The sequence below is a fragment of the Phascolarctos cinereus genome, unplaced genomic scaffold (genome assembly GCF_003287225.1).
Source record: "Phascolarctos cinereus isolate Bilbo 61053 unplaced genomic scaffold, phaCin_HiC Scaffold_4;HRSCAF=312, whole genome shotgun sequence".
Lineage (NCBI taxonomy): Eukaryota > Metazoa > Chordata > Mammalia > Diprotodontia > Phascolarctidae > Phascolarctos > Phascolarctos cinereus.
The window spans coordinates 144,020,146-144,034,624 of record NW_027555847.1 but is presented as its reverse complement, the minus strand read 5'-3'; the positions used below and the strand labels follow the sequence as shown (position 1 = coordinate 144,034,624).

Genomic DNA, 14,479 nt, shown 5'->3' with positions numbered 1-14,479 from the left:
ATAACACTAACAATGATAATGTTGATGGCTTACTTTTACATAGAACTTTACAGTTTACAATGATAATATTCTATCATAATAACCTTATGACATAGGTAATACATGAGTTATCCTCCTTTTGACGATGGGAAAACAAACCCACAGAAATTAAGTTACTTGCACCATCACACACTTTGTAAGCTGCAGAGCCAGTACTCAGACTCAGATCTTCCGACTCCTCAATTTTCCATTGTACCATGCTGCCTTGAGAGTAGGTATGAGGAATAACATCTGTATGATAAGGCTTTTTAAAATTCAGGTCTTTCTATTGAGTGGAGAGAACACAGAGAAAGGTACAGAAGCTAGCAGTTCACATATCTAGGCAGGACCCAGAAAGTATAAAGATATCTAGGAAATAATCCAATGGTCTGTTGACACAGCCCACCCTGTGAGTAAATGGTAGGAAAGAAAATTTGACAAAAGATTCAGAGAGTGAGACAGCCTATATAGGCCTTAACTTATATTTAATTGCTAGCCCACCTAGCAGCAACTCATTGTAGCAGTTGAAGAGAAACCTTTGTGAGTCCTTAATCCCAGGAGTGGCAGAGTTAGGTCTTGGGAGGTAATGCTATTACTCTTAAGACAGTGTGAGTAGCTGGGATGTAAAAGCAGCAGATAGTATCTTGGGACAGTCATTCCAAGGACTATCTCAGCCTTTCTCCCTTTGTGAGGCTTGCTTTTAGGTAACACAAAAGTCAAGAGCCAAAAAATTAAAGGTTAGTATTTGGTAGTCTGGTCTATTGTTGCTGTTCAAAAAGCTATGTATTTTTGGAGGATGAATTAGCCAGGTGACACTTATTTGTGAGAGAGTGGTGTGGTATTATTGGTCTGTTGTCCTTTGCAGACTTTCCCTATGTATTTCCGTGTTTCTTTGTGTCATTGAATGTTAATCTGTGTGTCAGACTGGGCACACAGTAAAGAGTTTCATTGGCAATTAATCTGTCACAAGGTCTTTGTTTTGCCCTTTACAGTACATGGCGAACCTTTCCCTATTCTTTTAAACATGTATGCAGTGGTCAGAGTGACCACTGGGCCCTGATAGTGAGAAATCTTAGATGGTACTTGACATCTTGATGTTCAAGAGGAAAAAAAACAGCTGACTTCAGACTTCTTACTTAGGTCAGTCAGCATACAACCAGAAATTTTGAACTCAGCTGCTGAATTTTCTGTCTCTGTATGAGATTATCCTAATACTTAGTTCCATCATTTGCATATTGTTACTGCAATACTTCTGTCAACACCTTCAAAGCCTCTTGAGTCCACCCCTCCCCCATTCTTAAATTTATGTAATTAAAGGAATTATGTGATCCTAGAGCTAGCTAATCAAAACATCTTACCTAATTCAGTTGACTTTAGTATTAAGTATTGTTATGTGTTCAGTCATGTCTGTCTCTTTGTGACCCTTTCTGAGATTTTCGTGGCAAATTTTTTTTTCTCTTGAGTGGTTTGCCATTTCCTTCCCCAGTGGATTGGGCAAACAGAGGTTAAGTGACTTACCCAGAGTCACACAGCTAGTGAGTGTTTAAGGCTATATTTGAACTCAGCTCTTCCTGACACCTGGCCCAGCACTGTATCCATTGAGCCATCTAGCTGCTTCAATTATTGTTATAGTATGTCACAGGACCCTCGGCTGTCTCTATCAGGGGCTAAGGTGGTAGAGGTGGTTTGACTTGGCCTGGCACATGCTGCTTCCTGTCTCTCCCTCAGGGTGCCTTGTTGTCTCAGCTAGGCTGGAACTAAGTGTGACTCAGGGACTGAGGCAGTGCTGTATGTTGGAGGGTATAAATAATACATTGTTCATTGATCAGTAGGGATTCTAGCATTTAGAGCCACAATAAACCCTTAGAAATCATAGTCCATTCTCTTGTCAGGATTTGAATAAGGAAATGAAAAGGGAAGAGCTAAAACTAGGCGAGGGCTGCTGTTGCTAGAATAGTGGTGTCAAACTCAAATAGAAATGGGACCCTAAGCCATACATCCTTAAGGATCTCTGCAAGCCACACATTGACTTAGAAAAACACATGGTAACTTTATCTATGTTCTATTGTGTTTTTATTTATTTTGTTAACTATTTTCCAATTACATTTTAATCTGGTTCCAGCCTCACTCCAGGTTTCTTCCAGGTTGCCTTAAATCCAAAAATCTTTTAAGTGAACAACTGTAGGAGAAAATTGCAGAAATAAAGGAAAGCTCTATTGTTGCTGCTGTTGTTACTCTTTATAACACACAATATACATTTCTCAGATGGCAGAATTCAAAGTATAAAGAATTAAGTCTTTTATTGGGAACTGAGACAATACAACATTTATAATGATAATACTGTTTTAAAGACCCAAGGTGTTTTTTTTACTTGGTAAGCATTGTGAAGAGCCCCCATTCCCATCCTGACATATATCTGCTAACTCCTTGGACATGTCCTTCAGCCTTCTAGGAGCCTCTACAACTTGCCTATGCCCCCAGGAGATTCTAGTGACAAGTACCACCCACCATTCTTATTACCACCATTATTATTCATAACGATAATTATATTTACTGATTATTCATCACAATAATAGCTTACATGTATCTAATGTGTTTTAGTTTCAAAAATAGTTTTTAATGTTTTATAATTTTTTGTAAAAGTTATTTCATTTAATTTTCACAACAAACATATAAAGTAGGACAGGCAAAAGATTTAGAACTGGAAGTGACCTTACAGATAATCTAGTCCACCTCTCTCATTTAGAAATGAAAACATTTTCTAGACAGGTCATATGACTTGCCTGTGGTCATACAAGTGACTACTGGCAGAGCCAAGATTCACGCCTAAGACCTCTTCACATCTATCATTCTTTGCATACCTTACTGTCTCTATTTTACAGGTGAAGGAAATGAGGCTCAGAGAGTGTTAATGACTTTCCTAAGGTCATAGAGCTTGAAAGTGACAGATCTAAGATTCAAACCCTGACTCCAAATTCATTGTTCTTTCCACTATACCAAAGGTAACCCTCAAAGTTTTATTGTGACTTGGGGCAAAGGCGTCATATATTCCTCATGTGGTTCCCTCTAAGTCTTCATACTTTCTTCCTCTTCTTTTTCCCTTGTCTTTTGCTTTGGATGCTCAGTTCCATAATGATATCACATATGAAAATGCTTATTTGTATACTATTTGCATTCTTTAAACAATTTTGCCTTAATTTTTAAAATTAAATCTATTTTATGATCAATTAGAAACCTCTCAAGAGTTTAGAAACAGTTGTTACATTACTATAATCAGGGTTAAAAACACAAATAATTTTCTTTTTGTCAGTAAAAATTTAAAAAGAGGTGAGAGTGTTTTATTTTTTCTAGAGAATAAAATAAGTTCATTAATTTAGACAGTACCCTTGATGATTTGATTGTTCTTTTGTCCATAATCTGAGTTCTCAGAGCAGATCTGCCAATCTTGCTCACTCTGAGAGGTACCACTCTGTCTCATCTTTGTCACTAGCTTCATTTTTAGTAGCTTCCCTTCGACAGAACTGCTATGCTTACATATTATATAAGTGATATTTTTTATGTTTGGGAAGGTATACTGAAGTCATTCAAAGTGACTCAGTGTCTTCTCCCCTTCTCTAGATCTCTGCACTCCCTCTCCAGCATACAGACTTTGCTAGCCCAATGAGAATAAAATTTTATTACATTTTGAACAAATGATAACAAAAGAAAAGAATCCAATCTTAAAACTGCTGGAAACTTGAGACCAGAATATTGAATTTGATAGGTTATGAGATTTTATCACATATATAACAAGGTGAAAAACAGTTTTGTGAAGCATGCGGATGGCTTCTGTATTATGTCTACTCAGTAGCAACTCTGGGAGACTTGTATTGGCACTTCCCATTGAAAGCCTGGATTTTCTGTTGATTTATACTTTTCTCAGAAATTTTCCTTAACTAAACCTAAACTCCGGGCTATTTAGAGGTTTAGATTATGAGAATATTTCAAATTTAACAAAATACAGAAAACAATAGAGTTACTCAAATTTAATTTATATTCACAATTAAACTCGTAGTGATATAACAAAATTGCCTGAAAATTTATAATTCTGTATGTAACCTTGCCCTGTAAAGAGCCCCGGATTTGGAATTAAAGGATCTTGGTTCAGATACCAGGTCTGACAACTTGTGTATGTGCACGATTATGAACGATTCAGTTAACCTGTCAGGGACTCCTCAGTTTTCTCAAGTATAAAATGCAGGAAAATGGCCTAGATAATACATAAGGTTTGTTCCAGATCTAAATCTATGATTTCATGGACTCCAGATAAAATCACCACTCTTGATGGAGTTTGGGGGAGGCAGGGAATGACTTGTGGACCATTTGATTGAGTATTTTGTTGTCCCAACCAGTGTTATTTCACAGCCGGAATTCTTAATCAATGACCCATGGATAGATTTTGAGAGGCGGGGGAGCTGTGAATTTGGAACTTTTAATATTTTGATAACTGTACTTAATATAATTGGCTTCTTTTGTAATCCTGTATCTTTCATTTTTATATATTTAAAAACATTATTTTAAGAAGAGTCACCAAACTGCCAAAGGGGTCCATGACGCACAAAAGGTTAAGAACCCCTGTTTCACAGTAACATAGTTAATGTATTTTAACCAGGCCTCATTATTATTTAGCACCATCTTGCTGTAATGGCAACTGATCCCTAGAGGTAAAAATTCTCTCTACCCTCCTATTACTGGAGAACAAAGTGTAGCCCACCACGAAGTTTTAATATTCAGGTCAAACAGATATCAGTTGTGGGCCACAGAAGTACTAGTGAATCACGAGGGACATCTACATGCAAGCCTCCCTTTCCCAGCCTTTTGTGCTATTCATTGTCTGTCCCAACTGAACTGAAATAGATATTCCTCAGAAAGGCCTTAGGGTACTCAGAGGGAAGGAATATGGGGGTATGGTGGGCCACAAAGGGAAGATACAACATTTTATCTGGGACTAGCATAGGGTAAAGAGAGCTACCTTTCCTTATTACCACATTTCCTCTCTTCCTCTCCCCCACCTCTCCATCCTTCACTGTGGAACCATTATACCCAGATCTGCCAGACAATTAGAGGGGCATTTATGGGGCAGCTGCTCTTCACTCCACATATCAGATAAGAAACCTTGAGTAAGTGTGGAAGAGGAATTTGTATAAAGAGGGGAGTCCATATTAGTATTATAAAAATTATATACCATCTATCAATTTTTTGTAGACTTAAACTTTTTTGGTCTAAATTTTGACCACCCAGGAATATACTTCACATTTATAACTTAGTTTGTAAGTGTCCACTTTAGTGTTTTTATGGAGTTAATTAATGTTATTAGGTAGGTTATATTTGTATGTAGTACCTAAGAATAATAATAATTTGTGCCTTATTTTTGTTAAAAGAAATGCAACTTTAACATAAATTCTGGAATTTAGAAAAGAATGTTAGGTGTTACATATTCTCTTAATCTTTTCTAACTGTAGTTGCATATAATCTGTCAAATCAGTGTGGGTAAGGAAACTTTAGTCTATGTCGAGTTGTACAAAACAATTGCAAGTTTATACCTTGTGTGATTGAGATAAGAATTCTTCAGTCTTCTTTTCTTGCAGTGGTAATCTGTCTCTGTGTTTTACCTCATCATTTACGTAACAGTCTAAAAACATTCAGTCAATGGGTCCAGTCACTGAGATGGTGTTTTATAACATAACTTGGAATATATGAATTATGAAGATCACAGTAGATTGGATTGGCAGGGTTTTATCTGCCAGTCATGCCTTACATTGATTAGCGATTCAGTGTTCTAAGTTCACAACAGCATTTTTGTGAAACAGAATGGACCTCTTTGTTCTAAGCTACCTTTTGAACTAAGATGTATACGTAGTTTGGTTTTAAGCAAGACGCAAATGGCTTAAGTTTTTTGTTGTTTTTTAAAATTATCACTGAGAGAAGTTTTGTACTTGTTTAAAATGCCAAACATTTCCTGTCTCTGCATTTTAAAATGAATAATTTTATGTGGTTACTATCTCCTTACTTATTATTGTATATCCTGTTAGAATCTAATATATTTTTGTCTGTCTTAATGGTGCAGAGGTTTTTAAAAATATGTTTAGAATAGCAGCAAAATAAATACCTCAGTGTGTATTTTTTTACAGTGTTAAAGTAAATATGTAGTAAAGTTCTCCTCTTAGAAATTATGGAACTCTTTAAAGAAGTTGAAGACAGGGTTTCATATTATATTATTAATTTTTAGTGGAATGAAATTAGAGGGTAATTTCTGTATTGAACTGAGGTGAAAATGAAAATGTCTTTGTACAGTAATTTACCTGTTTTAAGCAGTTTATGAAACCAGCTGGAGATCTTAAAATACCAGGGCAATGATACTATGATAGAATGCAAAAGTTAAATTGTGTCAGTAATGTTTTACTCTGCCTTTTAAATCATAAAATCAAGTAAAGCATATTCAAGAAACTTAAGGTTCAAAATTAAAAGAACATTATCAATTCTTACAAGCCTACATGTTACCCTTTCATTAAATTATCCCTTTTTATCATACTAAATTATTGTTATCCTAGCCTTCCTGAGCAGTTCTTAGCGATCACTTGTCAAATAGAGTTTTCCTTGAGAGGAAAAACAATTATTATATTCATATTTTTGAGGGTAAACAGAGTTCTATATCTCTGTAATATATTTCCCCTTTAAGAAATATGAGGTGCTTAGCATTTGATCAACTGAAAGACATAAATTATCCAGGAAAGAACTCCCTGTATGATAAGAACTGTTGGGAAAACTGGAAAGCAGTCTGCAGAAATTAGTTTATACCAAATTAGTTTATACCAACATTTTACACCTTATTCCAAAATGGCAGTACCCCTATGGTGCCTTCAGGGTTTAGCTACAAAACTCAAACCACACCTCAGTCTCTCCTCCCCATTTTCAAGGCTGTGGAAATCCTGCCTCCAGGCTTCAGAGTTCAGCTCCCCTACAGTCTTTGCAGTTGCCCAAAGGAAGCTTACTTTGACCACACAGCCAGCGTCATGGTGGGCAGCATTCTGTGCTGCAAAAGGCTCTGTAGGAAAACCAGGAACATAGATAAAGGGGTGGGACGTGTGTCTGGGCTTGAACTAGAGCTCAATAACACATCCCACTCCCCTGTCCTCCCAGTGACTAAAAGGTACCCACATCAATAAATGACGCATATGATAAGAGTTTTGTTGCCTTCTTTTTAAAAAAAAAATTTATATATTTTTAGTTTTCAGCATTCACTTCCATAAGATTTTGAGTTCTAAATTTTCTCCTCCTCTCTTATCTGATATAGGCTCTACATATACATTCATATTAAACGTATTTTCACATTAGTCATGTTGTAAAGAAGAATTAGAACAATGGGAGGAACCATGAGAAAAAAGAAACAAAAGAAAAAAGAGATCAAATAATATGCGTCAATCTGCATTCAAACTCCATAGTTCTTTTTTTGGATCTGGATAGCATTTTCCATTACGAGTCTTTTGGAGTTGTCTTAGATCTTTGCAGTGCGGAGGAGAGCTAAATCTATCATAATTAGTCATCGTACAATGTTGAGGTTGTTGTGTGCAATGTTCTCCTGGTTCTGCTCACTTCACTCAGCATCAATTCGTGTAAGTCTTTCCAGGTTTTTCTGAAGTCTGCCTGCTCATCATTTCTTATGGCACAATGGTATTCCATTATATTCATATACCACAACTTGTTCAGCCATTCCCCAGCTGATGGGCATCCCCTCCATTTCCCACTCTTGGCCACCACAAGAAGAGCTGCTATACATATGTTTGTACGTGTGGGTCCTTTTCCTATTTTTAGATTCATTGTCTTCTGATGTAATTTATTTAAATCTTCTTGTGGTGTAGCACTTCGCAAATTTTAATCTCTCTGTGGGCTAGATTTGTATTACTAAAATAGCCAAAGAAATGGTTGGAAGCATAGTAAGCAATGTGGAAAACGATAAATGCTTCTGTTTCTAAAGGCCCTTTTCCTCTCAAGCCCTATTTAAGCCATGACATGAATCAGATTCTGAGAGTTGGAAGGCACCTCATAGGTCATAAAGTACAATGAATCCCTTCTTCAACATCCGCAATTAGTGATTGTCCAGCCTTCACGTGAAGACCTCCACAGACAGGAAAGTCAGGCTGCTCATTCTGCTTCAGAATAGCTCTAATCATTCTGAGTCTTTTCATTCTGTATAGTTGAAATCTACCTTCCTTTCACTTATATTTATTGGTCCTAGTTCTGCCCAGTAAAGCCAAACAAAACAAGGCTAGTTTCTATATATGTTGGTGCTTCAGAGATTTGAAAACTGCTGTCATTCCTTCCCTCTCTCCCAATTGTCTCTTCTCCAGGTTAAATATCCACACATGGCTTGACTTGTGTTTTACACGTGTTTTAAATAGTGAGTTACTGAAGTGGTTCCTTTTTTCTCTGAGCTCTAAGGGGACAGAATATATTTCAGTATAGTTCCTCCTCAACAGCTATGACTGATGACTGATGAGTGCAGACAGTTAGCAGTCATTCAGTCTTCCTTTAGATACTGAGTTTTGCAACATTTTTTTTCATAACAAACCTAGATAGCAAATAGCAATATCTGTAACAAGGTTCTTTGAAAATAATTATTTTAAAATAAATCTGAACCAATGTAGAAATAGTTAATAATATTAATGACTTTACATAGTAAGCATATTTTAGAATTAGTTATAGAAAAGTTGTTACTAATTCCACACTGCCACTTTTCCTAATAAAGTAAATAAATTCATACATGTGGTAATGTTTTCAATCAGAAGCATTTCATACTGCCAAAGCTGAAGCTGGTCCCCAGAGTTTGGTCCAGGTGTATTCATCCCTGCCTGAAATTCCTCAAGATCAAAATGCTGCAGAATCCTGGGAAACTTTAGAAGCGGTATGTTAAGAAGCATTCTCCTTTTTTATTGACTATAATTCATGAAAATAAGGTAATACCCATTTTTTTTTGTTTAGGACTTGATGGAACTCAACCAGCTAATTACTGATTTCTCTCTGCTAGTGAATGTGAGTATAACAATCTTGCTTTAACCTCAAGATTGGTAGGACGACATCATGGAAGTCTTTCATCTCTAGGCATTTGATATTAATCAGACCAGCAAGGAGGAGTAAAAATCTGGAGAGGTTATTGATGATCTGTAGAAAGGGGATATGTAGCCTGAAGACAAGCTTTGGAGAAGGAGGACTGGAAAGATATCTTTGTCTTCAAATGTGATCTTATGATATGCATAAATATGATGAACTCATCTATAAAAAGCCTTCCTTAGCTTAAAGGGGAAAAATTAAGACCAATAAGTAAACATTGTAAGGAAGTAGATTCTTAACATTTGAAGTTGTCCAAGATTGTGATGGTCTGACCTGTATTTAGTGGGTTCTCTGTCACTGGAGATCTCCCGACAGAAACTGCATGGCCACTTAGTAGGAGCATAAGTAACCACCAAAAGTTATGTAACTATTGAGAGATGGCGCTGGGATTAGAAACAGGAACTCCTGATTGCTAGGATAGGGTTCTGTCCATGGTAGTGCATCAGACTTAGCACTCTTGGGGGCAGCTGGGTGGTGCAGTGCATAGAGTTCTGGCCTTGGAGTCAGGAGGACCTGAGTTCGAATCCAGTCTCAGACACATAACACTTACTAGCTATGTGACCCTGGGCAAGTCATTTAACCCTGATTGCCTCATTTAAAAAAAAACACACTTCATTAAAAAAAAAAACACACTAGACCTAGCACTCTTCCTGTCTTTATTCTGTCACTGGGAGTTTAAGAGGTAGTAAACCTTCTTGCACAAAAGTTAATCTGGTCTGGACAGACATAGAAAGATACAATAAATTTTAAGGGGTCATGAAGGTGTTGGGGCCAGGGGAAAGAGTGCCCAACTTGAATTTTACAATTGGTTGGTGAATAATAGCAAAGATCATATGATACTGGTAGTTGAGTTTCCTGGAAGGGACACTTAGCTTAGTGATTATATAGAGACAGCTAGACTTTGTTCTCCATGGAAAATAATAGCCTATTTGTTTGGTTTTTTTCTCTAGATGACAGACCAGTATAGTTTGTCATTAGAGTTAGGTGCAGAGTTTGAAAACATAGTTTGGGAAAATGGTATAATGGAGAATGTTGTGAAAGTGAAACATTGTTGCCAGCAGATTCTGAAGTCCCAGATAAGGATGTTACCTTATTGTTGGTACCTCATTTTGTCTGACCTTTTTTTCATAGACATTAACCCACAGACAGTCCTTCTATCAGGAAGGGTCCTGAAAAAAAAAAACAGGAGGAAATCTGAGCCTCGGAAAGGACATGTTAGGCAGGCCACTGCTACTTTTAAAAAACAAAACAAAAAAAGGTATCAGCAAGGATTGTGCAGTGTGCATCATTATGGTGGCATGATCCTCATCATCAGAAAGTCAACTAGAGTCAGAAATAGTGTGAGCACAATTGCCCTCCAGGGGCTCTTTCTTCCTCTGCAGGAAAATGTGTCTATTTTGCCATTTGGTAAGCTGGAGCAATTTATAACTAAAAGTAAAAGTACAAGTTTTTCCCATAGCAAGAGATAAAAAAATGTACCATTCCTCTCTTCAACATAGAGGTGGAGGACAGTGTGCTGGAACATTGCACATAGTTACAGACTTAGTTGATGGGTTGGTTTGTTTTGCTGAACTGCTTTTTTTTTTCTCCTTTTTATTCTGTTGATTGTAGAAAGGTGAGGTATATATTTGTAATAAAGATTTATTAAAAACAGTAAGTAGTAATATTTTTCTTTTGAAATAAAAGACCCACTAGGCCTCCTCAAATCAGAGGCATTTTGTGACATGAACAAGCCTCCAATTCTAGTAGTGCCTGATGGCTGACCTGAGATAGTGTGGCATATAATCTTTGGATTCATATTCTTTAAGGAGGTGTTGATAAAGTTCACAGAAGCCTTCAACTCTCTCATGGAATACATGAAAATATTTTCTTTCCTTATGGATCTCTAGGCAAAGATGAGAACAAAGGTTGGGATTTCTTAGGCTTAAATCTAGAGTCAGGATGAGGCATTTCCTGAAGGTGGAGATTCATCAACCTGAGAAATCAATAATTAGCTGGTTTGATGGTCTGGATTCCTTCAGTATAAGTTAAGTAGAGTTACTTTTTGACTTCTGAAAGGTACATCAGTTCTGTGTTGTCAAGTCATTTTGTATTCATCTCCAGAATTAGACTACCCTTCATTTAGCAAACCTGTCACTCATACCTGCTCCAAGCATTTTGAGAAATTCAGAATCTTTTGACACTGGCAATAGTGGCAGATTATGCCTAACAAATTATGCACATTTTCCTTAAAAAACTAGCATTTGTTTATTGAATACATGACATTAAAATATATATATTTATCACTTTTGGGGGAAATATTAGCTCAAAGTTAAGTATGTCAGTCTACCAGGTTTTGGTTTTCTTTGCTTTGGAAATTTAGCTTTAATTAAAAATACTAACAAAACATTCATATAAAGAAAGTATGCATGGAGATAAACCATAAAAGGGGCTTATAATTCCAGCCTCTTGCTAGAGTTTGGGCCTAACTGCTAAGGATCCTAGAATCTCTCAACCCCAGAAAGAGCAGGCTCCATCTCCACTTGGCAGTTTGGTAGTCAGTCATGTGTGTAGGCATAATGAGGGATTGAAGTCAGACAAGAAAAAGCAAGTGGGGAATATAATTCAACATGATAAACTAAAAATACAAAAAGAGTAGTTGGTTTCATAAAACAGTGCAGCTGGGGGTGGGGGGTGACTACCTATCTTGGTTTTTAAATAGGTGCCATGGTGTGGGTCATTAAAGCCTAATGTATGGTTCCCCAGAGTAAGGTAGGATTTTTGTACTTGCTTATAATTGTGGCAGAGTTCTAACTGCTCTAACATCTAGTAATTTACAACTTTAGTTTTGCTTTATGGTTTTCTGGGATATCTCCATTTATTTCTAAAGGGTTTTGTAAACTACTTAAAATTAACTTAATCCACTTATTTTAAGATAACTATAATTCATTCAGCAAATATTTACTAAGAATATGCTCTGGGCTAAGGCACTGTGCTATCTCCAATCCAATATCTAACATGTTTGGGGAGAAGTTCCTTTATATTTCCCTGAACCCTGGAGATCAACAATAATTAGTAGCAATCATGTGAAAATCCTAAGTGGGGAAGGAGGTGTAGAAGTATCTTCTTTTTTAGAAATTCCATTTTCTGATTTCTTGAAGTCCAGTAACATGGGCTTCATGATAGACCAGAAGTTTGTGAGTGAATAGTTAAGGACCTTTACGTTTTAGACACTTTTAGGAGTGGAGTTCAGTGGGTAGAATCAGTAGACCCAGGTCCTTGTTCTCAAAAGGCTCTGAAAGGGAAGACTTCAGTTGGAGGTTTGACATCTGGGAAAGGGATGACTATCAAGAGAGAAGGAATGTTATAAAAGATGGTGCATGGGGCATAACCAAGGTACATCAGACACCAAATAGGGGAGAAGTACTCGGAATGAAGGGCAGGGTCGGGAAGTAAAGTTTTATGGGCTGTGAAAAAGAATGGTGGTTTCTGGAAGAGGTTGCATGTGAGTTTCTCCCTTATGGAATACTGATAATGCCCCATTAGCTATGGCAGTACAGGAATCTAGGTAGAAGTGTAGATTGCAAGATGGAACAAATACAAGGAAAGCATGGAGTACTTAAATATAGTGCTGTATGAAGGGGAAAAATGTCAACAACAGAAAACGTGCCAGCTATGGAAAAGAATCAACTGTGATGTTTCAGTCACTTATGTTACATGATGGAATGGCAGCTAGGATTATAGTTGTGTTCTCTGGTTACAGCATCGGTGTAAGATGGTATTCATATAAGTTATTAAAACCGTATTTAACTCAGTTGGCTCCAAAGGTGTACTCTTTTCTCTGTCAATTTTAAAGTCACAATTCCTATTGTGTCATATAGTTACTACTTTCTTTTGACTGTTACATTTAATTAAATTGACATTGACTCATTAGTTAGCTATTTTCTCTCATTTCTCTATTTTGTCATTTTATGATGCATTAAACTATTAAAATCTAAGACCACTAAGTTCATTCACTGCACTCCACTTAAGGTTAGAAGGGGAAATGCCTTTTGTGGTAGTTAAAATAAGCATATCACATTCAGAGAGATCAGAAGTACTAATTTGTATTTCTTGACTCAGTGGCATTTTAATTGTAATGTAACCTGTCCCTGTTTTAAACCCAATCTTCACAATTCCAGAATAGTAATTGTTTTTTGCAGCAAGCACAGCATGCCACCTAGCTACTTGCTTGGCTTTTTTCCTCTTGGAATTTGGTTCATTCATTCAGATAACAGCACATTAATTAATAAAGAACCCAGTTTAATATGAGATGTATTTGGCTACAAAGGTACTACCCTTTTATTACTTAGTAGTTAAATTTCCCTTTTAAAAAAAAAGTAAATTTGTACTTTTCAGTATGCTTTATCAGATGCTCTTAATGAACCACCATTAAGACTGCTTGGCTACAATACATGAGGGCCCTGATTACAGGAATTAAAATAGTGTGTATTGGCTTACTGCTGCTTCCCAGCAGGAAATCTCCCTCATAATTCCTTTGCATCTAGTCTCAGCAGGAGAAGATTGACAGCATTGAAGACCATGTCAACAGCGCTGCTGTGAATGTTGAAGAGGGAACCAAAAACTTAGGGAAGGTAAGGCTCTGCTCCTGCTGACAAATCAATGGCCCTCTGCCTCCCAGGAATCTTCAGTATTAACCCCATTGATCTGCCCTCTTTAATGTTGAAGGAACCAGCAATTAAGGAAATAAGGAAGAAATGGCACATAGGTAGTAAAAGAAATCAATGATTGTTGTAATATTCTACCCCAAGAGTCATTCTGTCAAGAGGGACTTTTTTCGTTTTCTTTTTTTGCAAAAAGAGAGTAAATTGAAGCCTTCTAGTGATGGGCTTTTCTGTTATATAGCTCAGAGGAATTATCAAAAAGGAGAAGGGTCCTAGCTAGTTTGCAAGAACCAAGGAAAGGCAAAATGAATCAACCTGCCAGACACTGTGCAGCTCTGGGACCACATGTGCCTTCCCCCCCCCCCAAGTGGCTTTGAATCTCAGGTGCATGACCCACAGTGACAGAAAAGCTCTAGGAGCATTCAGTGGCTATTGCCATTCATTTAAATAAACCCATCAGATAATTAGTGAATTAATGTTTTGTAAATCAGCTAGAGGCAACTTAAATAGATCCATTCTGTCTTTACCCATCTGAGTCCTGAAGTCATGAGCAGTTGCAGCACCCAGTCTTCTTACCTGTAGAATATTCCACCTTTTTTTTTCATAAGTACAATTGTGGGGGTTAACTATATAAGAGTTAAAGAGGCATTGCCTGGAGTAATGAAGGGAAA

General features: G+C 36.9%; 1 protein-coding gene across 9 annotated transcripts in view; it reads left to right on the top strand.

Moving 5' to 3' along the window:
- Positions 1-14,479, top strand: part of STX17 (syntaxin 17) — a 102,298-nt gene that overhangs the window by 73,828 nt on the left and 13,991 nt on the right. For 8 of the 9 annotated variants that reach the window (XM_020995513.2, XM_020995512.2, XM_020995516.2 and 5 more), the window contains 3 exons: positions 8,841-8,959; positions 9,037-9,087; positions 13,692-13,778. In XM_020995513.2, the coding sequence (XP_020851172.1) occupies positions 8,841-8,959; positions 9,037-9,087; positions 13,692-13,778 (257 nt within the window). The remainder of the gene's footprint in view (positions 1-8,840; positions 8,960-9,036; positions 9,088-13,691; positions 13,779-14,479) is intronic. The other variant, XM_020995517.2, reaches the window with a different exon arrangement.